This window comes from Rhea americana, unplaced genomic scaffold (genome assembly GCF_003343005.1).
Source record: "Rhea americana isolate MKP2758 unplaced genomic scaffold, rheAme1 scaffold_138, whole genome shotgun sequence".
NCBI classification, from domain to species: Eukaryota; Metazoa; Chordata; class Aves; order Rheiformes; family Rheidae; genus Rhea; species Rhea americana.
In genome coordinates, this window is record NW_028185461.1 from 2,058,745 (window position 1) to 2,086,452 (window position 27,708).

General features: G+C 37.9%; 2 protein-coding genes across 5 annotated transcripts in view; one reads left to right on the top strand and one right to left on the bottom strand.

Annotated features, from left to right (window-relative positions):
* Positions 1-1,250, top strand: part of QTGAL (queuosine-tRNA galactosyltransferase) — a 127,484-nt gene extending 126,234 nt beyond the window's left edge. For all 4 annotated transcript variants that reach the window (XM_085298316.1, XM_085298317.1, XM_085298319.1 and 1 more), the window contains one exon: positions 914-1,250. The gene's annotated coding sequence lies outside the window, so the exon portion shown is untranslated. The remainder of the gene's footprint in view (positions 1-913) is intronic.
* Positions 634-27,708, bottom strand: part of TBCD (tubulin folding cofactor D) — a 130,019-nt gene continuing 102,944 nt past the window's right edge. Inside the window, exons 31-40 of the mRNA XM_085298315.1 lie at positions 25,541-25,624; positions 24,185-24,343; positions 23,544-23,682; positions 16,185-16,306; positions 15,220-15,297; positions 10,321-10,410; positions 9,234-9,321; positions 6,176-6,285; positions 2,904-2,988; positions 634-1,052 (exon numbers count right to left, since the gene is read on the bottom strand). Coding sequence (XP_085154441.1) covers positions 1,041-1,052; positions 2,904-2,988; positions 6,176-6,285; positions 9,234-9,321; positions 10,321-10,410; positions 15,220-15,297; positions 16,185-16,306; positions 23,544-23,682; positions 24,185-24,343; positions 25,541-25,624 — 967 coding nt within the window. The 3' untranslated portion in view covers positions 634-1,040. The remainder of the gene's footprint in view (positions 1,053-2,903; positions 2,989-6,175; positions 6,286-9,233; positions 9,322-10,320; positions 10,411-15,219; positions 15,298-16,184; positions 16,307-23,543; positions 23,683-24,184; positions 24,344-25,540; positions 25,625-27,708) is intronic.

The following is a 27,708-nucleotide window of genomic DNA, read 5'->3' on the forward strand; positions in this document are numbered from 1 at the left end:
GAGGTCCCTTCCAACCTTACCGATTCTGTAATCCTGTGATTGTGTRAAGACAACTGCAGGCTGTAGCATTCAGCAGCCCAGCTGCCTCACAGAAACTGGTTCATTTATAGCTCTTCCATCTGATTTTTCCCTTTCTTTCAAATGTACATATACACAACTGTATGTATACRTATATACAACTGCTGTTCTTTATGGAATGCTTGGAGAGTGAGATTAAATTAAACCATCAAGTAACAAGGTATAATTACAGTATCGTCTCACCTGCACGTTTGTCCTATGCTAAACACTATGAGCACTACAGCTATAGCCATTTTCTTTTATAGTCCAAAAGGAATGACCTAAATTCCTAGCAGTTGCTTAAAGAGCTGCTTCATCACCCCTGTAGTCTTCAAAGGGGGAAAAAAATGAAGCTTGAGTCGCTAAAGCCAGTTTACCACACAGACATTTGCTTAAATGGGTTGCATAAAGAGCTATTATGAGAGGCTTTGACTTCTGATGAATTGAAGCCTGGATATTTTTATCTGACCTAAGAATGACAGACTTAGGCAGAGAGATGCTTCATCTTCAGGAAGATTTCATAATCACTAAGTGTTGCCACTTTTACCTCTGGAAAAAATGATTCTTTCAAGAGGATAAGGAAGCATGTCAGGTTTAATACTTCATGTGTATACAGCAGTGGTGCTACATTTAGGCACGCACAGGTTGAATGGCTCCATTCAGAGCTGTAGAAGTGAAAATCATTGACATCAAAAAAGCAGGTCAGTTGTGCCAGAAGTATGAAGACAAACTGCCATCTTGTGGCTACAGATAATGAATTTAAAAACAAAAAACATAATGAATCTTTGTTGTCTTCCTTTGGCCTATCTGCACAACATTCTAAAACATATTTTCTGCCTCCTTTTTTGTTGAACAGTGCATATCGCAGCTCCTGCTGACAATCCAGTTTGTCAAGATGCCGCTGCRCAAACTCTTTCAGTTCTTGATGGCACCTGAACCAAGAGCTTCCGTGCACAAAGCAACAGCCAGTCCCAGCAACTTTATTACACTGAACTCTACAAAAGAGAAAGAAAAAAAGAAGTGGTCACGGGGAGTAGAGAATATCACTATTTTAACAATATTACAATCATGTAATAAAATGAACTGAATGGAGATGAAAATGTAAAAATATGAAGTTATGTTTACAGTCTTTATGACCCCCCCCTTTTTTTTTCCTACTCTTGAATAAATTCTATTTGTGCAAGTTTTTTAAAGGAATTTTGTAAGTGTTGATTTCAGCCGAAACGAATGTTATTTACCTTTTCATAATGTTAGGCTTGGCCCTCTCTAAACTGTTGTTTCTCCTCTGTTCTCAGGATATGTGAGCTCGTGAAAAAAAGTAGAGTGCTGTGCACTCTTGTATGAGCCCAAACTGGCTGCTACTAGGGGTGTCTGCTGCTGGCTCAGCCAGCCATGAAAAAAAAGTCCTTCAAGTTTAGTGAGTATCACTCGCCAGAGTGAACTCCAGCAGGTCTCAGGGCAGGTGAAGGCTTACTCTCTCCTTAAATATTTTAGTTACTATTTGCTTATGCTGAGAGAGGAGGAGAAGGTCAAGTACCAACTTTGGCCACATAAGTTCTCAGATTTCACACTGTATTATTTGTAACAACTCCATCTGAAATACCTGTACGTCTATTAGGGTATATTATATACACACACCCTAATATATAAACCTTTTCTAATTTTCTTTTCTTGTCAGTCTTTTCTCAGCCTCTATTTCAGCATTAAGGCGAAAGGAGTTTTTGAGATCAGTGAGTTGTTAATCTTGTAACATCTTCATTTTGAACATCACATTTCTATTTATTAGTTGTCTAAAAAAAACTAGCCATAAAATTAAGTTTTATTAATTTGAATAGGAATGCTTAGGTCAATTTTTACTCTAAATGAGAATGCTTTGTATGGGTGAGAGGTTAAGATCTGTATTTTTTAGAATTACAAAAATGTTGGCCATAGGGTTTTTTTTTAATTGAACTAAAACCAGAAAACTGGAAAGGACSCTGTAAGAATTGGGAAGATAGGTAAAGAAACTGCTGTGAGGACAACAGATTGTCTTTGATGATTATTCAGTGATTCCTTAAATACTATATTTTTTTATAGCCATGACAACTCAAAACATAGGATTTACTTACATTAGGAAACATCTTTAGTGTAAAGGATTATCAGAATATTAATATAAAAGAGGAAGAACTGGCCAACCTTAGAGACTGATGTGATGTAATACCAAAGAGAGCTAGTTCATAAGTACTAAGTGCTTAAGAGATGAATGGGGCAAAATCTATTTATTTTCCTTCAGTGTTATTTATCTTGCTTACTGAGCATTCCCATCTTTGAATAGAGGGGAAGGGAACCTCTCACAGACTGAGGAATTCTTACCAAAGCAGAAAATTCTGTGTATCTTTAAAGAAAAAATAATATAGATGATGGGCAATTCTTAAATACTTGCATTAAAAGAAAAAAAGGATCAATTTATGGATATATTGCCTTTCTTCTCAAGTGTAGTAGCTTTTAGAATATATTTTTGCTCTTAGGTAGTGTTAGGTGGTGTCTGCCCAAAAAGGCAGACAAATGGTTATTGAAACATCTGTGTTATATTATTTGATTCTTGCATTTTGTCTGAGTAAGATGTCACACCACAAGTCTGGAATGTTTTCAAGAAAAAAGACTGGAAAGGCTTAAGAGCATAGTCTTCAGCAATTCCATATATCCTGTAGTTAGCTTTGAGGACATTTCTCTAGGTACACATTTATATTTTCATGAACCAGTGAAGAACAGCATCTGTTGTGCAGAAGTATATAGTGCATTTGGTGGAACAACTGATCATTACAATGTTTCTTTAAAAAATTCAGGAGCACAATCCCATAGTTTACCTTGGATACTAGTTGTGGTCTGGGCACTTTCAGGAGATCACAGAGACAGTTGCGTTTCTCTCTTACTAGCATTAATTCAGCTTCCCTGCATAAGGAGGTATTTTCCAGTTAATTCAGAAATAACAACTTGAAGTTGGCCACATACATACAAAGGTATGTGTCTATACTTCCATGTACATTTCAAACCATTAAAGTTTTTGTTGTGACAAATTTTAAGAATATCATAACATTTTTGCAACATGTTAAGCCAGATAAACCATGAATACACAGCAGGTCTCCCAGAAGTGACAGTGACTAATAAAATAAGACTATATTTTTAGATCTTTGTATTCTAAAAACTGACACATTTTCATACATACCTTTTGAGTAGAAGTTTACTAATTTACTCTCTGAACTTACAGCTCCTTTTTTGCTTTAGAAAAGATCACATCAAGAACTTAAATGTCAGTAGATCTGGAGAACATTCTACTATCTAGAGAAGCTTTATGCTRAATTTTTTWWAAAAAAAAATCCAGACTTAAATCTTATGAGTCTTTTTGAAAGCTGCTGAAATAGCATTATGTTCTTGAGATAACTTCCTCAACAACTGTCAATGACAGTTGGATACAAAAAATTCAAAAAAGGCAAAAATCCAATCACAAGAGCATTCTTTCACATGCTGCAAATATCTACCACTAACTGAAATGCTGTGCTCTCTCCCACATTGCTAATTCAGTAATCTTGGGTTTGGAGGTTTGTTTTTTTTTTTTTTTTTTTTACAACTGTAAATAGGTTCTTGCACATAAACTGATTCCAAAACTACAGAGAAAAAGTATAAAGTGCAAGGTAATTACAAATAACCTTTCCTTTTTAAACACATGAGACAAATTGTCAGGTTTAATACTGGAAACTTTCCTTTGGCTAAACAAATGTTATTATTTATAGTGTAATTTGTTTACATTCTAAATTGCACAATCGTATGATAAACTCTCTGTAGTTCCAAAATGCAGAAGGTTTCAAATATGTGTATCCCAGTAATTGTCATCTGCCCCAAATATTTAAATTTCATTTGGCTTCCTGATGGTAACGTTTATTTTAATTCAGAATGTACTATGATTGTTGTAGCACTGAGCGCGCTTGGGAATTGTAAGAGGCTCTCTCTCATACTCAGCAATGACTTCAAAAAATCTTCTTTTGTAAACGGTTGAAGTCTCCCAAGATAAAACAATTAAGCTTTAAGTAAACTGGCCCTTATCTTTAATCTCAGCACACTGGACACGCTGCAACTGGCAACTTAGAGCAAGCCCTGGATGAAGAGGGAATGAAACAGGCAGCTAATCACAGCTTTAAAAGGACAAGGTGAAAACATAGTATTTATATTATTTTTCTATAGTGTTTTCTTTATGAGTAGACCTGTACTACCACTGCTTTTTCTGTAGCGATTTGGTGTTTTCCACTTTTTACTTGGTGTATTGCCGGTACCCTTTTTTTGGTGACAGTAGTAATCTAATACTGCTCCATTTTTTCGGTTATCGGTCTGTAATTAGGTTTATTTCTGAATGCTTGTGTGGAACAGTAGGAAATGTCTCCTTCAGAATTATGRAAAAAATCCATTTTAAGATAGCAGAGCAAATTCTAACTTTTCAGTAAGCTTGCTGTTAACTCATATTTAATGAGCAAATACTGACTAATACTAAACACAATACTAAACATCAATTTGTAGTTGAGCAAGCAGTTTTAACCACAATCAGAAGAGTTTTTAATAACCATTCTCCAAATCTGAGATGGTTATTCTACTTTTGTACTGTAAGATGAAGAAAAACAAGAGCAGCCACCCCTTACAATAACAAAACTTATTTTCTTTTCTCAAATGTAAAGTTATTTAAGCTCATGACCAGAAATCAACTAGAAATTAAATAAGACTTAAATAATGTGAGCACGCAGCAGTCCAAAAATATGTAAAGTATCATCATAAAGGTATACTTGTTCTATGAAATTTCAATGAACAACAAAAAGCCATTTAAGATAACTATTAAATAGCACTAATATATTTTTTACTGTATCTGTCTATCCTTAAACTCCTACTGAAGCATTAAATTTGGCTTTGGTCTGAGGCAAGGTGTTGGGCTAGCGGAACCACAACCCAGTACATCCTTATGCAATAAGGAAGAAAGTTTTAAAAGGCAGCCAAACTAATAAACTAATTGGTATCTTAAACCTCTTAGTGCTTCAAATATCTCAGGCATGCAGACTTTTATAAACATTTCCAGGTAATTAAAGTACGCAATGCTAAAATCTGTGGAAAACAACAAAACTACTGCCAAAAGTCTGGTGAGTAGTCCCTTCTCCTGTCACTTGACAGTTCTRTTTAATTACTTTCTTTGATGCAAAAAGTCTGCTCTAAAATAAATAAACAAATAAAGAATTATTCCCGTTCTGACTGCTAGTAAACTTCAAAGCTGCTGCCAGAATGAGTTCCTACTGCCTCAACAGGCGCTTCGCTGCCTCGCTGATCTATATCCCGCTGGACTGCGATCGACACTCGAGCGTTGCTTTGAGAGGTGAAGAAACAGCACAAATCTGACACACAGCTGAAGTACATCCAAAGTACATTAACACAGTAATAGTTGTGAAGAACGGGAATGTTTCTTCCTGCCCTTAGAAGAAGCTAAAGCTAGAGATAACAGTAAGTTTTAAAAAAATAAAAATTATAATTATTAAGATAAAAGTGGTTGTTTAATTGATACAGTTGTAGGCTCAGGAAATGTCTAAACTGTTCCAAACCATAACATTTATCTGAATACAAAGATTGTAGCATTTTTGAGCCATTACTTTTCAGAGGAAATTTGAGCTGTTYTGCTAATTCTGTTGTCTTCCAACTTGCAGAGATCCTTCCTTTTTCCAGAACCCTGCCAGTGCTCATAAATGCCAAGAAAGTGTCTGTGTGGTTGAAGTTTGTCTGTTTGCAMAGCCCAGTCCCTGTGTTTCATGGAGAATTTCCAAGATCTCCTCCCTTTTTATGTTGTTAGAAAAATAGGGGTATTTTACTTTATCCAGTGGTGTTTTTGTAGCTTCATACCACTTTTAGTGGGACAAAAAAATACGCAGTTCTTGAGAACAGAAGGGTTCTTTTCAGCAATGCCTTCTTGGCCTCTACGTAATAAATAACTAAAACTAAGGCAGCATTCCTTACAATTTCCTTGCCATCATTTTTCCAAGCTACAGACCTTTTACTTAACGTCAGTAGTATAAAAATTATTTGAACTCCTTTTACTATTTGACAACACACTCACCAGTTGGTATCGCTGAGTATGGTCATAACCTCATCCATAATGGCAGGATCAACTATGTCACTGTAGGTTATCAACATTTCGTAAACTTGACTGGACGTCGTTTTCCTTATCTGCAAGGAAGAGGCAGAGGAAGTTTTACTGAAGTATTGGGAGTCCTGTACGGAAGAGCCCAGTGCTGTTAGTGGTTCCTCATACTGATACCATCATTTTACAGAGGAGACGCTGCTCAGTCCTCCTGCAGACTATTCTTACCACTGCGCTACAATACTACCACTTACTTACTTACAATAACTTAAGATATCCTTCAGTAGATCTGTAATTTTATTTACACTGAAATAATCATACTTTCTTCTAACATGCTCTCTGACTGAGTCACTATTGTAGCGACAGTACGAATACAATCAGAGCACCGGTAAAGACTAAGCATCACTGTTTGACTCTCATTGCTCAATATGTACAAGCAGACTAGATGAAACCCTATTAAGTTACCTGCTTGCAAATTTAAAATCATCTCTGAATGTGAACTAGTATTTGTCAGTTTTTTTTTATCGTTGGATAATAGTCATTGTACATGTACTAGTCATAGTACATGTTACCTTGCAGCTACTTTTCTGCCTTTACAACAAAGTTTGTACTTCTTACTCAGGAAGCAAAACCACTAAATTATATAATTATTGTCTATAAAAATACATGACTGTGCATTGTTTATGTGGAGAATTGGGCATTATTAATTTAAAACATTAATATTTTAATTTGAAGCTCAGTTGAAAAACACAAAAACCGCACTTGAATCAAGATGAATCTCAAATACACTGAAAACAAAACCCGTTAAAAGTTTATCAAAATAAGTAACTCTTAACTAGTGATTTTTGTTACTAAGAATAATATTAGTTACTCTACTTACAGTATTATTCATTGTTATTAAACAGAGTTGGAGACYAAAAATGCTTTATGAATTCCTGCTTAGCATGAAGAAAGTAGCTAAAAAGGTACTTTAAGAAAGTTGTTGTGATCCTGGAGAGAATATGAGAGTGAAACTACTGTCATCTTCATGCAACTTTAAGCAATGCAGCTGAAGTTCTACTGCGGGATAAAGCACTGCTAATGTCTTTCCCTGGCTGTGTTAAGGCTATCTAAATGACAAGCAGTATTACAGTATTACCAATTTGCTTCTCCAACCCACTCTGCATAAAAGAGAGCTACAGGCCTAGCCTTACAGTCTCTAGAAACAGAAAGAGTATAGATGAAATTTAATGTATCATAAAAAAAAAAAAAAATTAAAAAAAAAAAAGAAAAAAGAAGTAGTTATGGCTTCAGAAGTGTGAGCCTGTGCTACTTGTAGGCACTTTCATTTACATTTGCATTGGCACCAGACTGCGGAAGAAGGGGATGAGGGTAAGAAAAGCACCTTTTTCAAAACACTTGCTTTTCAGATCTGTCCCTCACAACAAATGAATTAAAATGTTTGAGAATAGCCTAACAGGAGGAGCATTCCTTTTCTCAAAATGACTCACTGGGGCAACATCTGGCTCTAACTTCGGGTGCTGTAGGCCTACAAAAGAGAGAAGTACTCCCACTCTGGAGAGTGGAAGCATCATCAAAACTTAAAATGTGTTGGGAGATGGACAATGATGTGAATAAAATTAGTTTTSTGGACCCGGTGTCCAGAAGCAGTTAACTTGCAAGTATTTTTCCCTAGTGACGTTGGTGCGTGTGCAGAGAAAGCAAACTAGGCTCGTTTCTGAAGTATAATGCATAAAAAGATACTACATGGAAGACAGCAAAATTACAACAAAAACAAATTCTCATCTCAGTTTTTCAAGAAAGTCTGATGATAACCAAAGGAAGATAAAGAAATCAGAAGGTTATCTCTGGAGTAGTAGTGACATTGTTAACTTGACTCATCTCTAAAAAACAATATATATCTATCGTGTGAAACACCAATAAAGCATAAAATTGAAATAAAAGCTGCAGTTTTTAAACTGTACTATCTTTTGCGCTTCCTGCAAAATACTCTTCGTGTAGTTAGTAAACACAACATGAAAATGTTTGGACCCAAAATCGTTAAGTCTCAAACCTTGCTGAGTAGCATAAGATTTTAACCTTAATTCAAAAGCTGTTAGCACTAACAATATTGATCTGTACTGGCCAGAGACACAACCAGGCTATCCCATGTCTTATCAAAACGCTCACTGGCTTTTCATAACACACCCGTGCTGTTACTTCTGACCGCCTTTGCTTTCTCCTACACCATTGACTACATAGGCCCAGAGCAGAGCAGATGACAGTGCCCACGTATTCAGCAGGACGTCCACGGCCCTTCCAAGATGAGCTCCTTGTACGGGCACAAAGGCCACACTTGCTCTGCACATTCGGCCACCGAAGCAGATGTCAAACTGCACTCCCAGATTTTGGAAGGCAGCCAGTTTTTGTACAGTCAGCGCAGCCTGTCTCTTGAAAACCTTGCCAAGTGAACACAAATTTTACAGAATTGCAAAATTGCTATTCTAAATAGCTGTTTCTCTTATACATTCATGGTCAGCAGTCATGACTTAGTTGTAGTTCCCTGTTTCAGCTACATGAAAAAGGTAAACTTGTGATGTAAACTTCCCTGACAAACTGGACAAATACATTTTTCACGAACCAGAACTACTTGTGTATTGCTACTATCAGACAGTAATTTATCTAATGGGAGCCTTCAAGCCCTAAGTGGTGCACAGATCCTCACTGAGCTGAATGTTGTATAAAAGAAACAGATTATTTACCTAAATAATTTCTAACTACAAACAGCGGAGAAAGAAGGTGTAAGAACAATATGCAGAACAGCCAGGTATTTTCTCAGTATGCAGCAACCTGTTTCAGGTGGCAGCCTGGCAAGTAGACAATTTCAAGTGGCCAATCCTTAAGAAAAAAAAACAAACCACTATTGTATACAATAATATGTGRTAAAAAGAATGCTATTTTAATACACTTCGAATTATTTTTTCATTTTAGAGTATTTTAAATAATACATTTTGGTAATCCAGCAAGTTTGCTAGGCAATATATCCAATACTTACTAAAGGAAAGGGATGGCAAAGAAGGAGAAACAACTGAAATAAAACTTTCTCTCTCATGTCTCCTTGAAACTGAATCAGGCCACAAAACCTAGGAAGAAACAAGAAGACACAGGTCTTAAGTGATTTTTGGTCATAACTGCGTAAGTACACTTTGAGGCTCAAAATAATAAAAAAAATACAATAAAAGGCTGGGGGGGTGAGTGCTTTACTGCCCCCAGGAAGTCTCAGTTTATATTTTAAGTGCTGTGGGAAAGCAAACACTGACGCAAGCACAGTGCAATCTTTAAGGGTTATTCAAGTATACTGAGATGCCACACATCTGTGCCAAATACAAATATAGTTTTAAAACTACTGACAGGCAGCACCAAGGGCTATGAGCTGAAAATCACATGTGAAGCAAGTTGACACACAGACAAAGGCATAGTGTAGGCTTTTATGTGATGCAGTTAAGACTGAAGGGCAGATCAGAAATGTGAGATAGCCTTCATTTTAGGCTTTCTTGAACTCAAACTATTGCCAAAAAAAGAAAGGAGGTTTAAGCCACAAGAGTTATATGAATATTTTTGCCTTCTACATACAGCAGTTTCTGCCTATGAACCGTCATTCAGATTTCTGTCTCTTATTCCCATCCAGTATTATATTTCCATACATTTCTGTTTTGATTTCTCTGCTTTCTGAACTGAAAGTTTTTCCCTAAAGCCACTGGCTTTTCCCTAAAGCCAGTGCTTTCAGCTCTTTCTACTGCATATGTAAGAGCTAATCAATTCTATATATTCTTTGGGGGCACCAGTAGAGTCAAGCTCTCCAGAAGCAAACCGCGAATGACACTGTGCATCACTGAGAATGCCAACAACACTGCAGAAGTAATTAAAACTTCATGAAAGCTTTCACAAGATTTCACCCCCTCACCACTCAGAAGAAGTGCATAAGGCTCACACAACCTTATACTACATGTATTTTTATGTACTTTCCACTTGTATTTCACATCACAAGGACCTAGCTGTTTTATCTGGGCTGTACCAGTATTAAATTCGCTTCACTCCTTACAAGCAGATGCAAGATTACTCTATTTATTTTATCAACTCACACTCCGATGCTGGAGCGAAGTTTCCGTATGTCTTTGGATTTTTTGATTTCTTCTTTACAAAGCATAAACAACTTCATTGGAAATGGATGGCTGAAAAAGAGAAAGGGGGGGGGGAAGAAAGAAAGATTTCAGCAGACTTTCAAACACAGTTAACGATTATAGAAGCTGCCAGATTCTCATTCAAAACAGGAACGACGCAACCCAGAGCAGTACCAAGCCTTCTCCCTCCCCTCCCCTCCGGCACACGCTGCTTCAGCCAGGCCTTGGTTCCCTTTGGTTTTCAACCAAACTTCATATAAATGAAGATGGATGTTGCTCTTAAACGCGTTACTGTTTCACAGCCCTGATTCTTTTAGTGATTCCAGACAACATAATTAAACCCAGGGCTTATGGTGCTGGTAAGTGTACGAGTCATGAAGCCATCTTTAGATACATTTATCCTTCCCCATCCAAGTCTGGGAAACGTGAGTCTTGCAGCTCTTTCCCAGACACTCATACAAACAAAAGTATTGTTAATATAGTCCAAGGATCAAGGATCCATTGAAGAGAACTAAAGAGAAAATATTACTTTTATTTCAGTACCGATTATTTAATCTTTTACTCAATACACATGAAGTAGGCAATCTGAAGTGCCATAGATGCAAATGAAACTATTCCGTATTTGTTTAGTAAGCACAGTTACTTCCACACTGCATATTTTAGAACCTCACTGAACTGTGTATGTAAAGCAGAACATTAAAAAAATCCTAACATTTATTTTCTGCTATGATTCAAAAAAATGCCGCACAGTGTAATCTGTTGAAAAACAAAACATTTAAAACAAGAAATTAAGATGTTTATAGGAGGGACAAGATGCTTTGTTCAGTTAATGCACCTTGTTACATATTTTTTCAGACAGCAGTTAGGGTTTTTTTTAATTACTTAAAAAAAAAAAAAAAAAACTCTTAGCAAAATACTAGCTTGGTTAAGACACTGAACAATGAATCACGGATCCATCAAGCTAACGAATGTTGTCTGCTGCTCTCCAGGCATTGCCCAGAAAAAACACAAGACGAGTGAAATCACCAACTTTTCACGGTCAGTATCGAGGCTTTATAAGAAAATTTTCAGAGCTGACAGAGGCTTTCAGGACCAAAGGGCCATGGTAGAGCACCTCCATCCGATGCTGCAGGAGCAGAGTCCTCACCTCTGTTGCCTGCAGCCCCATCAGCAGGGTCTCCACATTTGGAGGAGCGGGACCCAGGTGGGAAGCGGGCACTTGTTACCCAAAGCTATTTTGTAGACAATTACAATACCTGCAATGCGTGCCAGGCTTTCAGCACAGCGCAACAGTGATATGGTGACTTAAGTAAGACTTTAAATTGGTCAAGTGGTACGGCCAAAGTACAGCAACAAAGAGGCCAACTGCAGCAAGAGCATCTGGAGCAAATTCTGTGCATGGAACCTTACGTGCAGCATTTTGTGTTTAAACCAGCCCCACTTTCCTTTCTGTCATTTGCCAATTGCATGTTTGCAGTAACTAAAGCTAACCTACGTGTAATCTCGACCGGCTCAAATAGCCTAGCCTCTCTAAAGGAAATTGAGAAAATTCCTTCCCCTGCGTGGGCACGATGCCAGCGGAAACAGCATCAGTGGTTAGGGAAAAGGGATCAGGCGAAAGGCTTGCCCTTATTTAAATTGGACACACGTGTTGCTGCAGAAGGGTTTCCCTCCGTCCCCCTGCCTCCTGCCGGCTCTTTAACCCAAACTGCATTTCGACACGATCAACCCTGACATCACCTGGGGTGGTCCTGAAATCAGAAGACAGCCGTCGTGGTGCTCTTTAACGTGATGGGGAATGAAGGACTCACACTGGAACTACTTAAAAGAATCAGCAGAAGCATGCAGTGCGTAGAAATCATTAGTGTGAGACCAGTAGGTACACACACATAGTTTAGGACACTTTATATAACTTTCAGAAAACTCTTAGACCTGTACAACGCAGGAACGCTTCTGCTGAATATCTGACATATACAGACCCAAGAAGAGAAACACCACTCGTGCTCGCAACAACGCGTGTTATATCCTGAATTATCATTCAAAGGCAATTCTGTTCATGTGTACGTGGCACCGCTATTAGGCCAGTCTTGGTGCACWTTCTCAGCAAGTAGCAATGTATCTAAGCTCCGGGTGGGCTCAGCATCCGCAGGGATTATCCACTCCTGCAAGGCAGACCTACAGCTTCAGCAGCGTGACTCCTACACCTGAGCGAGCCATGAGCAGAAAGGCAATGACTGGCAGCCTGTTTTGCCAGTGCTTTCGGTTCGCCCTTCCTTAGTCTCCCTGCCCGCTGTACCTCTACGAATYGGGTGCTGCCAGGTAGCAGCCAGCTCAGCACCAGTGGGGAAATGGCAAGCTCAGCAGAGCCCTGGCGAGATAAATCAACCAAGCACCGTGAACTAGTGTCACTTTGAGCACGAGCGTTCCCTATGCAGCAAGGGAGGCGAGACCTCCAACAGTCATCTTGCCCTCCTGTACGCAGACTGCCACACGCCTGACTCTGAGGGTTGCCCAAGCACTGACATTCATCTGCAGAACTGTGCAAGAAACAACAAGGCGTTCGAAACTTGGCTTTAGGAGCTACAGCACTGAAGAGGCAGGAAAATGCCCCACTAATTACACGGCGGTGGGGCAGGGGTGACCCCCAGTGGCAATCTGCATTAACTAACCCCCAGCTCTCAACGAGCGTCAGACTCATGCAGTCAAGAGCCATTAATCCTGGTTAAATTAACCTTTTTAGGATATTATCTGCTCTGGATAGCTGATGTTTTATTAGAAAAAGAAGTCCAGTATAGTGCACAATATCCATTTTAAACTTCAAAATTCCTTTGCAAATATTATTTTTTATAACGTTAACAGTTAACTATAAGCAGCGGGCATAGGCATAGTAGCAGTGTTGGAAATGCTGCAGCCCAAGTTCCCTTTCTAAAATGCCATGTAGCACAATACATAAAAAGAGGGAGAGAGAAGAAATGGGAGCCAAACACCTTAAGGAATGCTAGCACTTCATTCCCAGCTTCTTGGAAAAAGCTTTTCATTTGCTATATGACAAAAACTGAACTGCAGAAAGGAAGCAACAGGAAATTTGTTCACCAGCAGTAAGACTGTCTATTTTCTGAAGCACCCATCCACCCATCCTGCTTATTACAGGCGCACTTTACAGAAATGTAGCTGTAACTGCAAGCACGTACGGCTTCCTCATGCTCCAAAGCATAGTGCCACAATTTTCTGGGCCATTCCACATTGTGTTTCTACGTTTTTAACGCACAGTTCTTCGAAAAGGGAGGAAACGATCCCACTCAAGAAACCAGTCCCAAAAGTCACACGCGCCCCATTCCTCTAAGCAAAAATATGTAGATGTCACCCAGCCGTGCAGTCTGGCAGCTCTCTCAGCCAGGATCAGTTTTTGACCATCTCTTAGCTACACCCAAAACAAGAAAACGCAAGTTTTGCGCTAAGCATATTCCTGGGCTCACCCATGCAGATGCTGCGCTGCATTCGGCTGGGCAGCACGGAGGCTCCTGCAGCATGGCAAACCCAGCGGTCCAGATACACTCGGCCCTGAGGGACTTCAAAATCTTTACTACTCTGCCCACCTTTACAGAATAGAACAATTTTTCTCTCCATCCACAATTTTACATTATGCCTTTTTTGATAAAACATTACCATGGCACTGCAGGACTGTGCTTGAGTCTCACTTAGGGAGCAAATGGGTCTGCAGTAACGCTCCCGCATGCCTTCTGTTCAGTCACCCATGATGTGGGAGAGACAGACTCCACCCGGGATTTGCATCCATCCTCTCTCAAATTCTCCAGCAGTAACACTGGAGCCTATGTCCCGGATCACAGCCACAAGTACCAAAAAAAGTCACACTCGTTCTGTTGATTAGTATTTAATAACTAATTTTAAAATCCCATTCAAAAAGGGACTGCCAAGGTTGATCTAGGAGAGATTATCTAAATACACACTTGACAACAAGAGTAGAATCGGTTAAAACTTTTAGACTGATAAAAAATGTTGCAAATGCACCTGCTGTGAGCAATTTTAGAATTAACAGATTCCAAATCCGCTATCTCTGCCGGCAGAATACATGCTGTACAGTTCTGCGAATATTTGTACATGTGCCAAGATGCTGCTTGTGAGACTTTATGGAACACACTTTCAGCTTACTGAAATTAAATCATTCTCTTCTGAAACATCTGCAAAAAAGCACTATTTCACACTGGAATATTTTATTTACATCTATTCATTCCTGAACTAAATGCTTTCCAGAATAAGGAACTTGGAAAAGCTGAGACATGTCTTTTTTATTGTTCTTAATAGAATCTTAACTAACTTCTCTGGAGATAATTCACATTAACAAAAGCAGTAAGATTTTGGAACCAGTAGCTTACAGGCATACATTTTGCAGTGTTGCAACAGGATACTGCCATTGAAAAAGGCTCACAGTACAATAAAGAATATACTCAAAAGGTACATATTTAGGAAGCTAATAGCAGACAACAGCTAAACAGATCTGAACATGGCCCAAGTCCACCAGGTGAAACATATGAGTTGAATTTAACTCATTTACTGGTCCTTAAGCCATGAACCAATAACCAACTACTACACTGAGATGAGAGTCAAAAGATTTTGTCAAGACATTTTCAAGGCTACCGGGTCCAGAATTTATCTTGGCTGTCCCACTGAATTGTTGCAAGTTCAGGAAAATTAAAACAAAATTTTATATCCACATGCACAAATACTCACCATAGAATCTTTTGCACCCGCTTCTATAGCAACATTCAGCAGCACTCAGTGTAAGATTTAAGAGGCCTGTTGCACATTGGAAAATAAACAAATCAACTTCCAGCAACTTACTTCCCCCGTGTGGTAAAGATATCAAAACAGCCATTGGCCAGCATTTGGTCCAGCATCGTCAGGAGAGGTACAGACACCCTGACGAAAGCAAACAATTGAACAACGTAAATAAGCTTTTAGCATATATGTATACATTATTTTTAATTGGATGCAACAAAAGAAACTTCCTTTCTACCTACATATATTTAGATCAGAGCTCTAATTTACACAGAGGAGGGTTGCTCGTAACTTCTGTGCATTGGCTAAATCACCCTAGTTGGCTGAGAGGGGGACAYACAGTTACAGCCAAAAGGAAAAAAACTAATTAACAGCATCCTGGTTTAAACTTGTAGCGTCCTGAAAACACAGTTAAAAGTGGTAGAAAATATGAATTTATTTTCTAAAATCTGAGCAACATATTCCACTAAATTCATTAGAAGTCACAAAACCTCATTGCAGATAATTACCAAATGAACTAACACACAAAGTGGCAGCTGTTTTCTACTTCAAAGGCTGAGTCAAAGGACAAAGTTTATATAAATAAAATTGAAATTCTGTTAACAGTTTCTTCTTCCCCCTGARAAATATTTTCTATTTTATACATGTTTGATAAGCGAGGCTTAGAGAAATTATGCAAAATGAGTCACCTTTAAAGAAGGACATTCAAAGGAGAATTAGACGTGAAGCATCTATGAAGAAGCATTATCTAAATTAAATGCAGACTGGACAACACTGAGAAGTGTCCAGTAATATGTAAAGACTCAATACTGGTGCTTATCACATTGTGTCCAATGTTAAGCTATAGTAAAYAGGAAATATTCTACCAATTTCTACCATCGTTCCTTTTTTATTCAAAACCCTTTATTAAAGCAAGGGTGCATGCTTCAGGCATACTTTGGCTTGGCATATCAAGAAAGACCTGTTGCATATATCTAACTTTAAATTGTCCCTCTATTAAAGAAACAAAAGCAAAACAAAAATATTACCGGTCATTCCGCAAGTTGTCCTCAAAGACCTTCAGTAAGGTCTCACAAAAACTCTCCATAGCACTGGAATCGCTCTGGATTTTCTTCATATAGTCAAAAAGGCTCTGGGCAGAGTATCTGAGCTGCAACAGAAGGAAGCCAGATGAAGGCACAGGCAGGGCACCCGGCAGAGCTCCCACGCATACAAACACCCCCAAACCACACTCAGGTACACTCGTCCCACGCTGCCTGAGCTGCACACCGTCACTAGGCAAAGATACGCTTCCAACAGCAGCTGAGTGTACATGATCGGTATCAACATTTGACAGGAAAATTGCTATTTTACTTTCCACTTCAAAGTGTTTTTTTAAGGTGTTTTTTTTCCCACGTTTTGCCACTGTAGCAAAAAAAAAAACCACATTAAAAATTCATTATGTTCTTTCTTTCAAAATAAAACAACCTCAAACCACTATTAGCATTCTGCTTTGCTTTAAATAATAACGTTATGGCTGTGATAGTTAAAAWGTATAAAAGAAGTTCAAGCTGTAATATTTCTTTAAAAAGCTGATATAATTGCACAATGCAAGCAAGACTCAGGCTGAAAGTTAGAAATGCCTCAGCAATAATGACTCTTGGTTTAACATTATTATGTTAGTCAGCTACTTTAAGAAAGATGTCCGAAGCAGCTTTAGCGCCCATGTTCCAGCTGCAGCTGGAAGCAGCCCATTTGGGCCAAGTTAGCTGATGCATAGCCCCAACAGCAGCCTTCTGCACTGCTGCTGCCACGGTTTTCCAGGAGCATGTGAGGTGCAGATGGGGCAAATAAATTTTCAAGCATCAGCTTCTTTTAGTGCTGGTTGCAAGTGTCTAGTAATTTCCTGTAAAGTCAGGAGAGGGTCGTAAGCAATAAGTAAGCCGATGCCGTTAGTGGAGGCTTTCTTTTTGAAGTTCACAGGTGGCATTTTAACAGCTCAGTCAAAGATGCAATCAATCCCCTCCGAATTCCCTTTTACCATAAATGAAAGCTTAGATTGGTAAAACAAGTCTCACAAATGTCTTCCTCAAAGAAAATATAGAGGAATCTCAGCTTTAATATTTTGCCTAATATAAACTTTGTATCAGCAGCGTTTATGGGTGCAATGAGCAACGAGCACATTAGCCTTCAATCAAGACATAAAATTAGTTTTCAAAAGCTTTAGCCTACTTGCAAATACCACTTCACAGTAATTCATTCTACGTGGTTAAGTAGCATGGTATGCTATTTTAACAGTTTGTTCTATACTGAAACACACTGGGCAAAGCAGGAGCAGAAACTTCTTTTAACAGTCCAGCAGTTTAAATAAATTGTTTGGATATTCTTCATTTCAAAACAATAGTCAAGCCTTAGTAAAATCCATTTGAACATTTGTATATGCCAGCTGTGCTAGAATGAAATACTGATTTGAAGTAAGTGTGGTTCTTTCACGTGCCAAAAGTAATTTGGATGTCTCTGTATGCTGAACATGACCTGTATCCTTACACTTAAAGGTCTTCATAAGAGATATGATTAAAAGAAAGAGAGATCAAGTATTTAATGCTTACTTATGCTTAATTATTTTATACTATCTTTTAAAATAACATTTGCATTTAAGATCATTACAAATAACAAAGAAATATTTTGTCTTAATACCAGCACAGATCAATTATAAACAGAAGATTACACCCACATCAAATCTCAGGAAAAGCCTTTAAAATGTTTATGTTATACATCTTTCTRTCCCATTTCTCCCGACTTTTACACTCGTTTGCAGTTCTCATACCATTTTCTGAAGAAGGCTTAATTCCTCCATGCTTTTCCTGCAGATTCAAGTGATTAAAAAGGCAAAAACAGGCAGAAAAGGAACAGGTGCGCGTATATCTCATTCTACACACAGGATATACTCCAAAGCAAGCTGTGCAAAAGCAGACGAAGTAGCAAGATAATGGGAAAAAATACATAACAAAGAGAACATTTCCTCATTAGCAAGTAACAAGACTAGATTGAAGTAACCTAGTGATGTGAATCTTACTGGGCTTCATACCATAAAAATCTGGAGCTTTATCATAAGATTGGGCACGAAAAGAGAATGTGTGAAAATCTCTTACCGCTGTGGTACTGTCTCCCAACTCCTAGCTCATCTATCAATAAAAATTGCAGCAATTAGAGCTTTCTAGTAATATTGATGGCATGTGGGGCAAAAGTGTTGTAAAAAAAAAAATCAAATAATCTTTATGACTGTAAGATAAAGAATCTTCTGTGCCCTACGATACATACGGGATTCCACTTCGCTTTTTCTACTTGGAGAAGCAGAAGTAGTCTTATGAACTTTAAAAAACAGCCTTACCCAAGAAAGTAGCCAAACTGGAAGACTGTACCAGAGAACAGTGTCATTTATTGAGGTGGACCCACATAGTTGCTCTGCAGATTTAAAACCAGGACATTTTTCGAACAGCCAGCACAGACCCTATGAACGTTACAGGAACAAACTCTAACACAACAAGATAACACAGGATAAACAGGTTAAATCCATGCTACTTCTTCAGGTGAACACTCCATTTTCTCCCAAATAATGTATGAGGATAGTATCCAAGCTACAACCTTCAATCACTCACGAGTATTTGCACAGAAGAACATTTCCAAATTTTTCTCCATCTATGCAAGAACACAGAATTCACACTTTATCAAATGTGTGACATTTACCTTTCCCTGGGGCTGCATGAGGACTGAGRAAGGAAATTAGGAGGTTAATGGGTTGGAACTCAGACAGCTTTGGATAAGAATTTGAGAGGAGGCCGTAGAATGACCTTGGTCTTATTGAACAGTTAAAATGGAGTTTGCCAAGGCCTGAATCACTTAAGTTGATAGTAGGTATTCAGTGACAGGCAATATATGGTATAGGGAACAGCATTCAAAGGGACCGTGCATCTGATGACAAAATTATAAAATCCTAAGGATTGAACCTCCTGAATCAGGAGAAAAGTATGAATGAGACCCTTAAGAAGTGCAGCAAGGAGTGATTGCAATTACATCTCCAGATGGGTGCATAGTATATAAATAAGGTGTCTAAACAAACCTTCATAAAATTAATTCCTAGTCAATGCTGTAAAAGCTGAAGTACAATACTGCTATAATACATTCAGATACAAGTCTCCAGGTAAGCATTGGTACTGATATGCCCAAAAGAAAATTAGTTTAGGCATCCGATTTGGAACACGAGCATTCAAAACTTCTGCTACCTGTAAGCTTTAAAGATGTTCAGTCCACACAGAGACTCCAAATCTTGCTTTGCAATACTATTTTGGTCAGACCTGATAAAAAAAAATGAGCGAGGCAAGACGGGAAAGGAAGAGACTGTATTGGAGATGGTCAGTAGATCAATGTAGCCTGATGGTCATCAGTCTTGCATCTAAGCAGAGTCTCCTCAGAGCCCTTGGTATCTTAAGGACCAATGGAAACATGCATCAACTCCAGAATGCAAAGAAGGAAATGAACATTTGTCAAGAAGCAAAAAGCAAGGATCTGAAGAGAAGGAACAGAAGCTCTGCTACTCTGTGGGAATAATCATTTGCTGACCTGGAAAGTCACACTACCAAAGTATAGTGATATCTATACTCTAAATTGGAGAAAGTCCACAGGGCTGGGTTTCCATCATTGCAAGGCCCAGAATAGGAAAGAGCTCTTAATTAAAGTCAGTCACCTTCCGAAGTGATCTGATTGAAATCAAGGAAGTTCTGAGAAATAACCAGATGAAATAAATAGACTGTTACTAGAGTAGTGTTCGGAGAAGCCTGCAGACACTGCCAGCGTCCCTTCTCTCTGCCACGGACAGTGCAAAGGGACGGACCCACTCCACCCTTCGTGCCCCAAGCTGCAGGATTCACACAGACATCGTTGCTCAAAAACACTCCAGCCTTCCGCACCTACTGCACCATAAACAGAAGTCCAATGAACAACTATCGGAAAAAGTCTAAACAAAATGAGTGTTTTTACATACAGATAATTACTAAGGGTCCCAGTTTTCACAGAAGGCATTTCAACAGAGAAAGACCTACTCACAAAACTGCAACATTCAAATAATGTGCAGGAAAAAAAGCACATTAAGGTTACGCTACGCTCAGTAAAGAACGCTGGTTTTGGATCATTTCAAATCCTGACAAATTTACAGCACTGGAGTGGCAGCAGGCTATCTTCCCAATAACTTTAAAAATTGCATATAGTTTAAGTTTTAGCACAAGTGAAACCACATTGTCTCTGTTCGACTCACAACACTCCTTTTAAGGTCAAATCTTTGGAGGCCTGTAACTCTAGGTTTCAAGTCAGTGATATTTTATGTAAAGTAGGAATATAGTTTACATTACTTCTTTTTTAAAGAAGGATGCCAAAAATTATTCTCACACGTATTTTGCTTACAAACTTGTCAACTGAGATGGTGGGCTTGTTCCTTCAAACCAAATATGCATTAATTTGCATACAATTAGTCACAGGAACCAGATGTTGTAGAACTTTATATTCTTTTAATTTTTCACATTATCTACAAAAGCTCAAACGTTTTGATTTATAAGAATTAGTGCAACTGTTCAAAAATCGGGACTTTCTCCAAGCAGTACAGAAAGTCACAAGAATATTTGGCAAATGGTAAGTCAGTTTTGAGGAAGGTAAAGCGCAATTTATGTATCATCCATTTTGCACCTAGATGATGTATGCCATAGACAGGCTTTAATTTTTGTCATGTGATTAACACATGCATTGGACACATCTGGAATTGGCTACTACAAATTGTTACAGTTCTTTGGCTTATCATTCTGGAATGATTTTATAGGCCTGGACAAGCCATTAATTTTCAAAATAGGAGGTTTTCTAAGATTATACTTAAAATTTCTATAACATTTTAAATGTAATTTTCTCTCTTGATGGAGGGGGAGGAAGATCACAGGACATCCTGTGATTTAACAAAATTTTAATTGTAATCCAGTTGAACAATTGTGAAATTATACTGAATAATTTGCTTGAACCTACAGGGCTTGTGTACTGCAAAAAGAACCACTTTATAGTCTTGATTTCTGAATACTGAGAGGATTTTTTTTTAATGCAGCTGTAAAAAATGTGCATCACTACAGACCGGTTATATCATTAGAAGATTTTTTTATACAAAGAAAGTCCCCTTTGAACCAAAGGAATGTTGCAGAATGCCAAATCCCGAAGTGAATGACATCTTCTGTTTTTCCAAGATTACTTGCAATGCTCAAGCTCGGATTCGTTCAGCAGCCAATCTGCCACCAAAATGTTTCCGAGACACTCCACACAGCTCATTTCTGCAAATCTCTTTAAAAAGCAAAACAAAGGAATATTTTTGCTAAATATAGTGCTGAAGAATTTTAACTATGGAAGAAAAGCCATCACCACAGAATTACAATATAGCCTTTCTCCTGCGGATGCCCCTAGATGATTTAAAGACAAACCAACATCTGCACTCAGATCCTCTTGCAGTACATGAGAATCTTCTAACTTCTACTTGTATGTAGACTTAAGTGGACACAGTTTTTAAGAGATAAAGAGAAGAAAGGAAAGATCAGAAAATATACAGTTTTTACTGCAAGAAGACATTTGAACCATCTTTTTCCTTTACCCAAGTCTTAAAAATATGCTTCTTTCATACGGACTTAATAGGAAGGGTTCTTAAAATTTTCAAATAGTATTTTAAATCAGTCCCTGCAGATTCAGCAAAGCATGCTACAGGCTTTGTTAGAATAGTTTAAAACACAAATCATTATAATGAGACATCAATTCTAATTTAAATATCACATTTTAAACATTAAATTTAATTTGTCACATACAGTATAATCCCAAGTGTAAGAACCCATACTATGAGCCTCCCTTGCACTTCTATTTGGCTCAAAAGAGAATTAGGTCACTTTCTTTTTAAAGCCAAATCCCTTGAGAATATTTTAACTGGAATAAGCTTTTAGCATTAAAGAAAAATGCAGGGTCGCAAAAAGTTAACATTTCAAAATCATACTTTGAAAACAACGCAGAAGGTTTTCCTTAAATACGCTGGCAGAAGGTAACAAGGCAAGGGAGCTAGAGGCAACTGAACTGTTCATACTTTTCAAAACCAAGGACAACCAACACTTTAACAAATTGATATGAAAATGCTGAAGAAGACTTTTTCTGTGACATCAGAGTGTCTGTTCCTCCACAACTTTCCTCCCCTTTCATGCTTATGAGGATAACTTGCTTTGGTGGAGCTGTTGGACTAAAACTTGAATTTCATCTGCACGCCTGCTATTAAAAAAAAAAAGCCTGCAAGAATTGCATCATCTATACAACATTTACTGTCACAAAGCAATATGTTTTCAAACGCTTAAAATGTTTTTTGCTATACCACTACTTGTCAATTTAGAAACATTAATTGGGGAAAACAAGTCCCCAAATTGATTTAAATATATGAGATTGCATAGAAGCCAAATCCACAGCAACACGAAATCAAAAGGCATGCGGAACTATTTCGGATCACAGGTGCAGAACCTATGGCACCAGACCCAAGAAGGCATTTTGACATATTCTGAACAGCAGACAGTAAGATTGAAAATGGGAGACAAACTCTGAACGATTTACCTCCTTCCTTCTGCGATTTGTTATAGCTCCAAAAAAGCTGTATTTCCTACCACATTTCCACCAGCATTCTTAATCTTAATTAGAGACAGAAATCCTAACTAGAAACACCCTTCAACACTCTTGGGGTGCTGACTTATCTTTCAGACCATCATATTCTGTTACAGGACCTTAGCAATCTGAAAATTTAAGTGACAGTCCAGAATATTCTGTCACTCGTCTGATATTTCTCTGCAGTATCGTATCAAACTATGTCCTTACCCCAGTTGTTTTCATACATAATACATCTTTGGCTACATCAAATAACAAAATTCTTAGAAGCCAAACATCTTGAAATCAAGAATTCTAAAAATAACAAGACAAGCTGAAAAAGAAGGATAAGTCAAACTAAATAAAGCCTCAAAGATATTGAGCAGCAGAACAGACTACCACAAACAGTGACAAAGAAACTGTACATGTACAGAAGAATGAAATAAAGATTGCAAAGCTCAAAACATTCAGACAACTGAATGGTAGTTTTTTGTAATGTAACTTTTGATACTTCTTAGCTACTTTTTAAAGACGTCATATCAGTAGCTCTCAAGTAGAACAAAATCAGAAATTTCAAATTGTACTGTTAACATGTGTTTAACAAGAAAGAAATAACAATTTGGATCTGTTGGGAAAAAAGAAAAGTAAGTATTTAGTCAAGAATTTTAACAGGTAAGTGCACTCTCCTACCAAACAGGAAAGGCGCTCTGCTTTCTTACCGTTGTTTCTGTTAATCCACCAACAGACACTGTGAGACCCAAAAGCACATGGTACTGGTACGCTGGCAAACCCAAAAGCTGGGTTATTCGAGGAAAAGCTTCTGATGAGGCATTCCAGTTTAGGGTCTCTGATTCTGACCTGGAGGAAAGAGGAGAGGAAAAAATTCTAAGTGTGTGTGTCTGCATACCTCTCCGGAGAGTCCTAGGACACCTCCTGATCCGAAGCAGCCTATCAGTGAATAAAGTCTCTAAATTACCTAAATATCAAATTCATCAGTGCTCTTTAAGCTTTAAGAGGAAAATGCAAATCAAAACTTCAGCCATTGCCAGTAAAGTAAAGTAGTCTTTAAATCCCTGTCCTTATTCAGGCCAATCATCTCTACGCTGAGACAACAAGTTCTCCATCCAGTAGCCCAGGCCTAGCTCTCTCTCACCCACAGCTGGTCAATAGCTGATGCAATAGCTGATTTACTGGACTCCCATGAAATTCAAGCTCTCACATTTTGAGAAGAAAATGAGATTATAAACTAGACATTTCATAAAGTCTCCTCAACAAGTATGGCTGAAATTGGCCAATGGGGCCAACTCAGAGAAAGATTTTTTGTTTTCACTAGTTTAGGATATCTTCTTTAACAGATTACCTTGGGAATATCCTCTCTAGTTCTTCTCGATGAGGTATGTGTGGAACTGGTGGATGGTCAAAATGTAAGAGAGTAAGGAACACAGATCCTGCATGAGCTCGAAATTTATCAATTTTTTCTGCTGCTTGTTGGGCCAACCAGCACATAATCTGTCTGCAGCTATGAAGAAGAAACAAGGCATCACATAACATAATAAATAGAATACATACTTAAATTTAAATTTTTGGAATGATAAAACTACCAGAAATATCCTGCTATGAAACTATCCTATGGTTTAACTCTTTCTAATGCATGTGCACATAATATAAGGCATCAACATGGTGACAGTATCTTTAGGATTTTGACTTCCATAGGTGCAACAAAAAAAGTCATGACATTAATATTACATAGTATTTGACATGCATTTGCCACCTTTCATCTGAAAAGATAAGAAAGTTCTTAATAGATTGGATAAACTACTATGTTTAAGATGGATATACTGTAGGACCTTGAGAAAAGCATATTTTCAAATAGAAAACTGTGCACATACCAGTGGCAAAGATCCATCCCAAATGAGTCAGTCCTCCACCTTTTGCCAGTTTTTAACCATTCCTTGTTTTGCTCACTCTCATATCTAAATTCTCAGTTGTAAAATACCTGTTCAACAAGGCGCTTTAAACAGATCCTTCTGACAGGGCAAGTAATAATAGCAGTAATTGTTAGAATTCCTTCAGTTAGAGCAAGATCCAGAATAATCAGCAAATGTGATCCTCTGTCTTTTGATCCAGTCAGTAGGAATCCTGTTCTAAGTCTCACTTGACTAGTCTATCTCTGCAAGAGCCCACCAGGAACAAGCCCCTGGACAACAGGCACCTGGGCAAGAAGTGACTTCCTACTGACACCAGTATTTTCCTTCCAAGTGTCTCATTCAAGAACGATCATTCATTCATTCGTATTTAGCAGGAAGGTTGTTTAACCCCACAAAATAAGACAGAAATGAATACAAACATCCCTTTCCACATTTTATCGCATTCCAAGTTATTGATGCAATGCTTCGAAGGAGTGAGCAGGTTTGCTTTCTATTTAAGCAAACAGTACTGGAAAGCTCCAAGGAGGAGGGAAGTATGGACCAAATCTCACAGAAGCCCTGTGTTAGAAAGGTGAGACTGCCACCTACTTTCTCTCAATCAGTAACATTAGTCTCTCTAAGAAACAGATGCAACACTCTCAGCATCTATGTGGGGGTAAGTTTGATGCATTTCTGTCAAAAACTCTATCATACCCAATTAAGGATTAAGTATACAGCATGTAAGAAACGCTTTCTTGTACAGACTGGCATGCAATTATAAGAGATGAAGCGCAAAAACAGTAACGTACATGTTGGCATTAATTAACTCTGCTTCTTCCTGAACCAGCAAAAGGGTCACCTCCATTAAACTTGTCATAGCAGCTTCACGTACCCTGTCAAAGCAGACGTACAATGTCAGAGTAGTGACATCAGTATGTATGTGAGTAAATGTATCAGGACTCAGGTTAAACAGGCACTGGTAAAAAATTCAAACAAAGTGCAGAACCCTGCAAGCACTGAACACTGAAAGCACCTAGGTGCTTTATCTGCCTCAAACCATCTTCTGAAAAGTCTAACCTACATTTTGACATTTAATAATTTAATATTTTGTTGTAATAATTTGATATTTAAGCATTGTTAAAAATGGCATATTCTTGTAAATTTTCAAGCTTAATAATTGCAACATTATAAAATTTGTGATTTAAAATGGTTTAAATCCATACACTAAATAATATGTAAGTCAGAGTTTTATGAAAAAGATTTAGCTGAAGTAACACTATTGTTGTGCTTGCAGCGCATCTTAACTATACCATGAAGATTTTCAGCCTTCGAAATGTCTAAAAGAAATGAAGACGAAGAGTGTAATTTCAATTTGAAAAATAAAGTCAATACACATGTTTTAAACCAAAAGCCTTGTCAATGTACGAGTTGGCAAAAAAAAGCTGCTTTTTAACACATGGGCAATACTATGGCAGATCCTCAGTTGGTTACATGGCTCCATAGAATATTTGTACCAACATATTCATTAGAATAGTCACTTATAAAAAATCATGCTTTCTCAATAATAATTAAAAATCTTACCAAAATATTTAAATAGGTACACCTGTCTACTGTGAAAAGATAATACTGCTGTTTCTGTACAATTTCCAAAATAAACTGAATCCAATTGTCTATGCAATCTAAAACTAAGTGGAACATTTATTAAAATGGTAAAAAAGTCAAATTACATCATTTTTTCCTAAGTAGTTCAATACAAGTTTCAGTCTTTCATAAATGATATTTTTCTACTTCTACATACAGTATCTGCCTATTAGATATTCATGTCTAACACCTGTAGATAGATTGGACAAGTCCCAGCAAATAATCTGTCATAAGAAATGTGAAGTTTGCATACAGAAAGTAAAGTTGGTTAAATTTTCCCACAATTCCATTAGAGAAAGGCAAAAATCACACACCAAAAGAAAGATCTCTCCAGAGAAATGGCAATTCTCCCCATATCTTTCCATCTCAGTCAATGGTTTGAAAGACACAGAATGAGAAAGCATTCGTATTTCAGAGGCCACAGAAGTATTTAGCAGCCAACAGTTTGCTCTGAGAAAAGCTGCCCCTTCCTCCTTTAATTTACATGTTTTGGGACTGTTGATTTTGGCTGGCACTGCCAAAGCAGCCTTAAAAGAATTTGGTGTTCAAAGCACATTTGGATTTTAATGGCTGTTAGGAATTTCATTTCCTTGGGATTTCTTAGATAAACGTTCTCTTCTGTAGAGTTTCATTTTGTTTCTAAATTAAGAAATATACAGAAGGATGAAAAACAGGTATGGGGAACATAAGTGAAGGCTATTAACATGAGGAAGTTACCGTGAATAACTAGTCTACTAATAACTACTTCACCAAGTTCTTCCTTATCTACTTCAGTATCTAACCCAATTTTGGAGGCAAAGCTTAGTACCTTTCTTTTTTCTGACTCACCAACCTATGTGATTGCTCTTATGTCTCCTTTAACTATACTTGTGTCACACTTGCGTTACTACTTGAGACTCGTTCACAGCACTCCTGCTTCTTTGAAGGTGGAGGAAGGAGGAGAGGGGAGGCCAAGTATCTTCTTCCCTTGCCCTTGCTAGAACGAGCTGTTCATGACCCTTTCCTAGAGTTTGCATGCTTGTTTTTCCTTCCAGGCTTTGAGGAATCAGACACACCTATTTTTTCTCTGGTTTCTTGCCCTGTATTATTTCCCTCCTCCCTAACATTTCTTTTGTGTTTCCATCTCCACTGTGTACCTCACTTCCCACACAGCTGTGCGGTCGGATGACAAATTTGACAACGGCTACTGCAGGCRGAGTAGCAGGGTATCATTAARAAAAAAGAACAAAAAATACAAATATGCAAAAAATAACTTGGTTGGAAAGAGTAGCTTAGATTATTTTCCCTGTGCACTTTCCCAACACGTTCATAAACACTGCAGCAAAGTACCTAACAG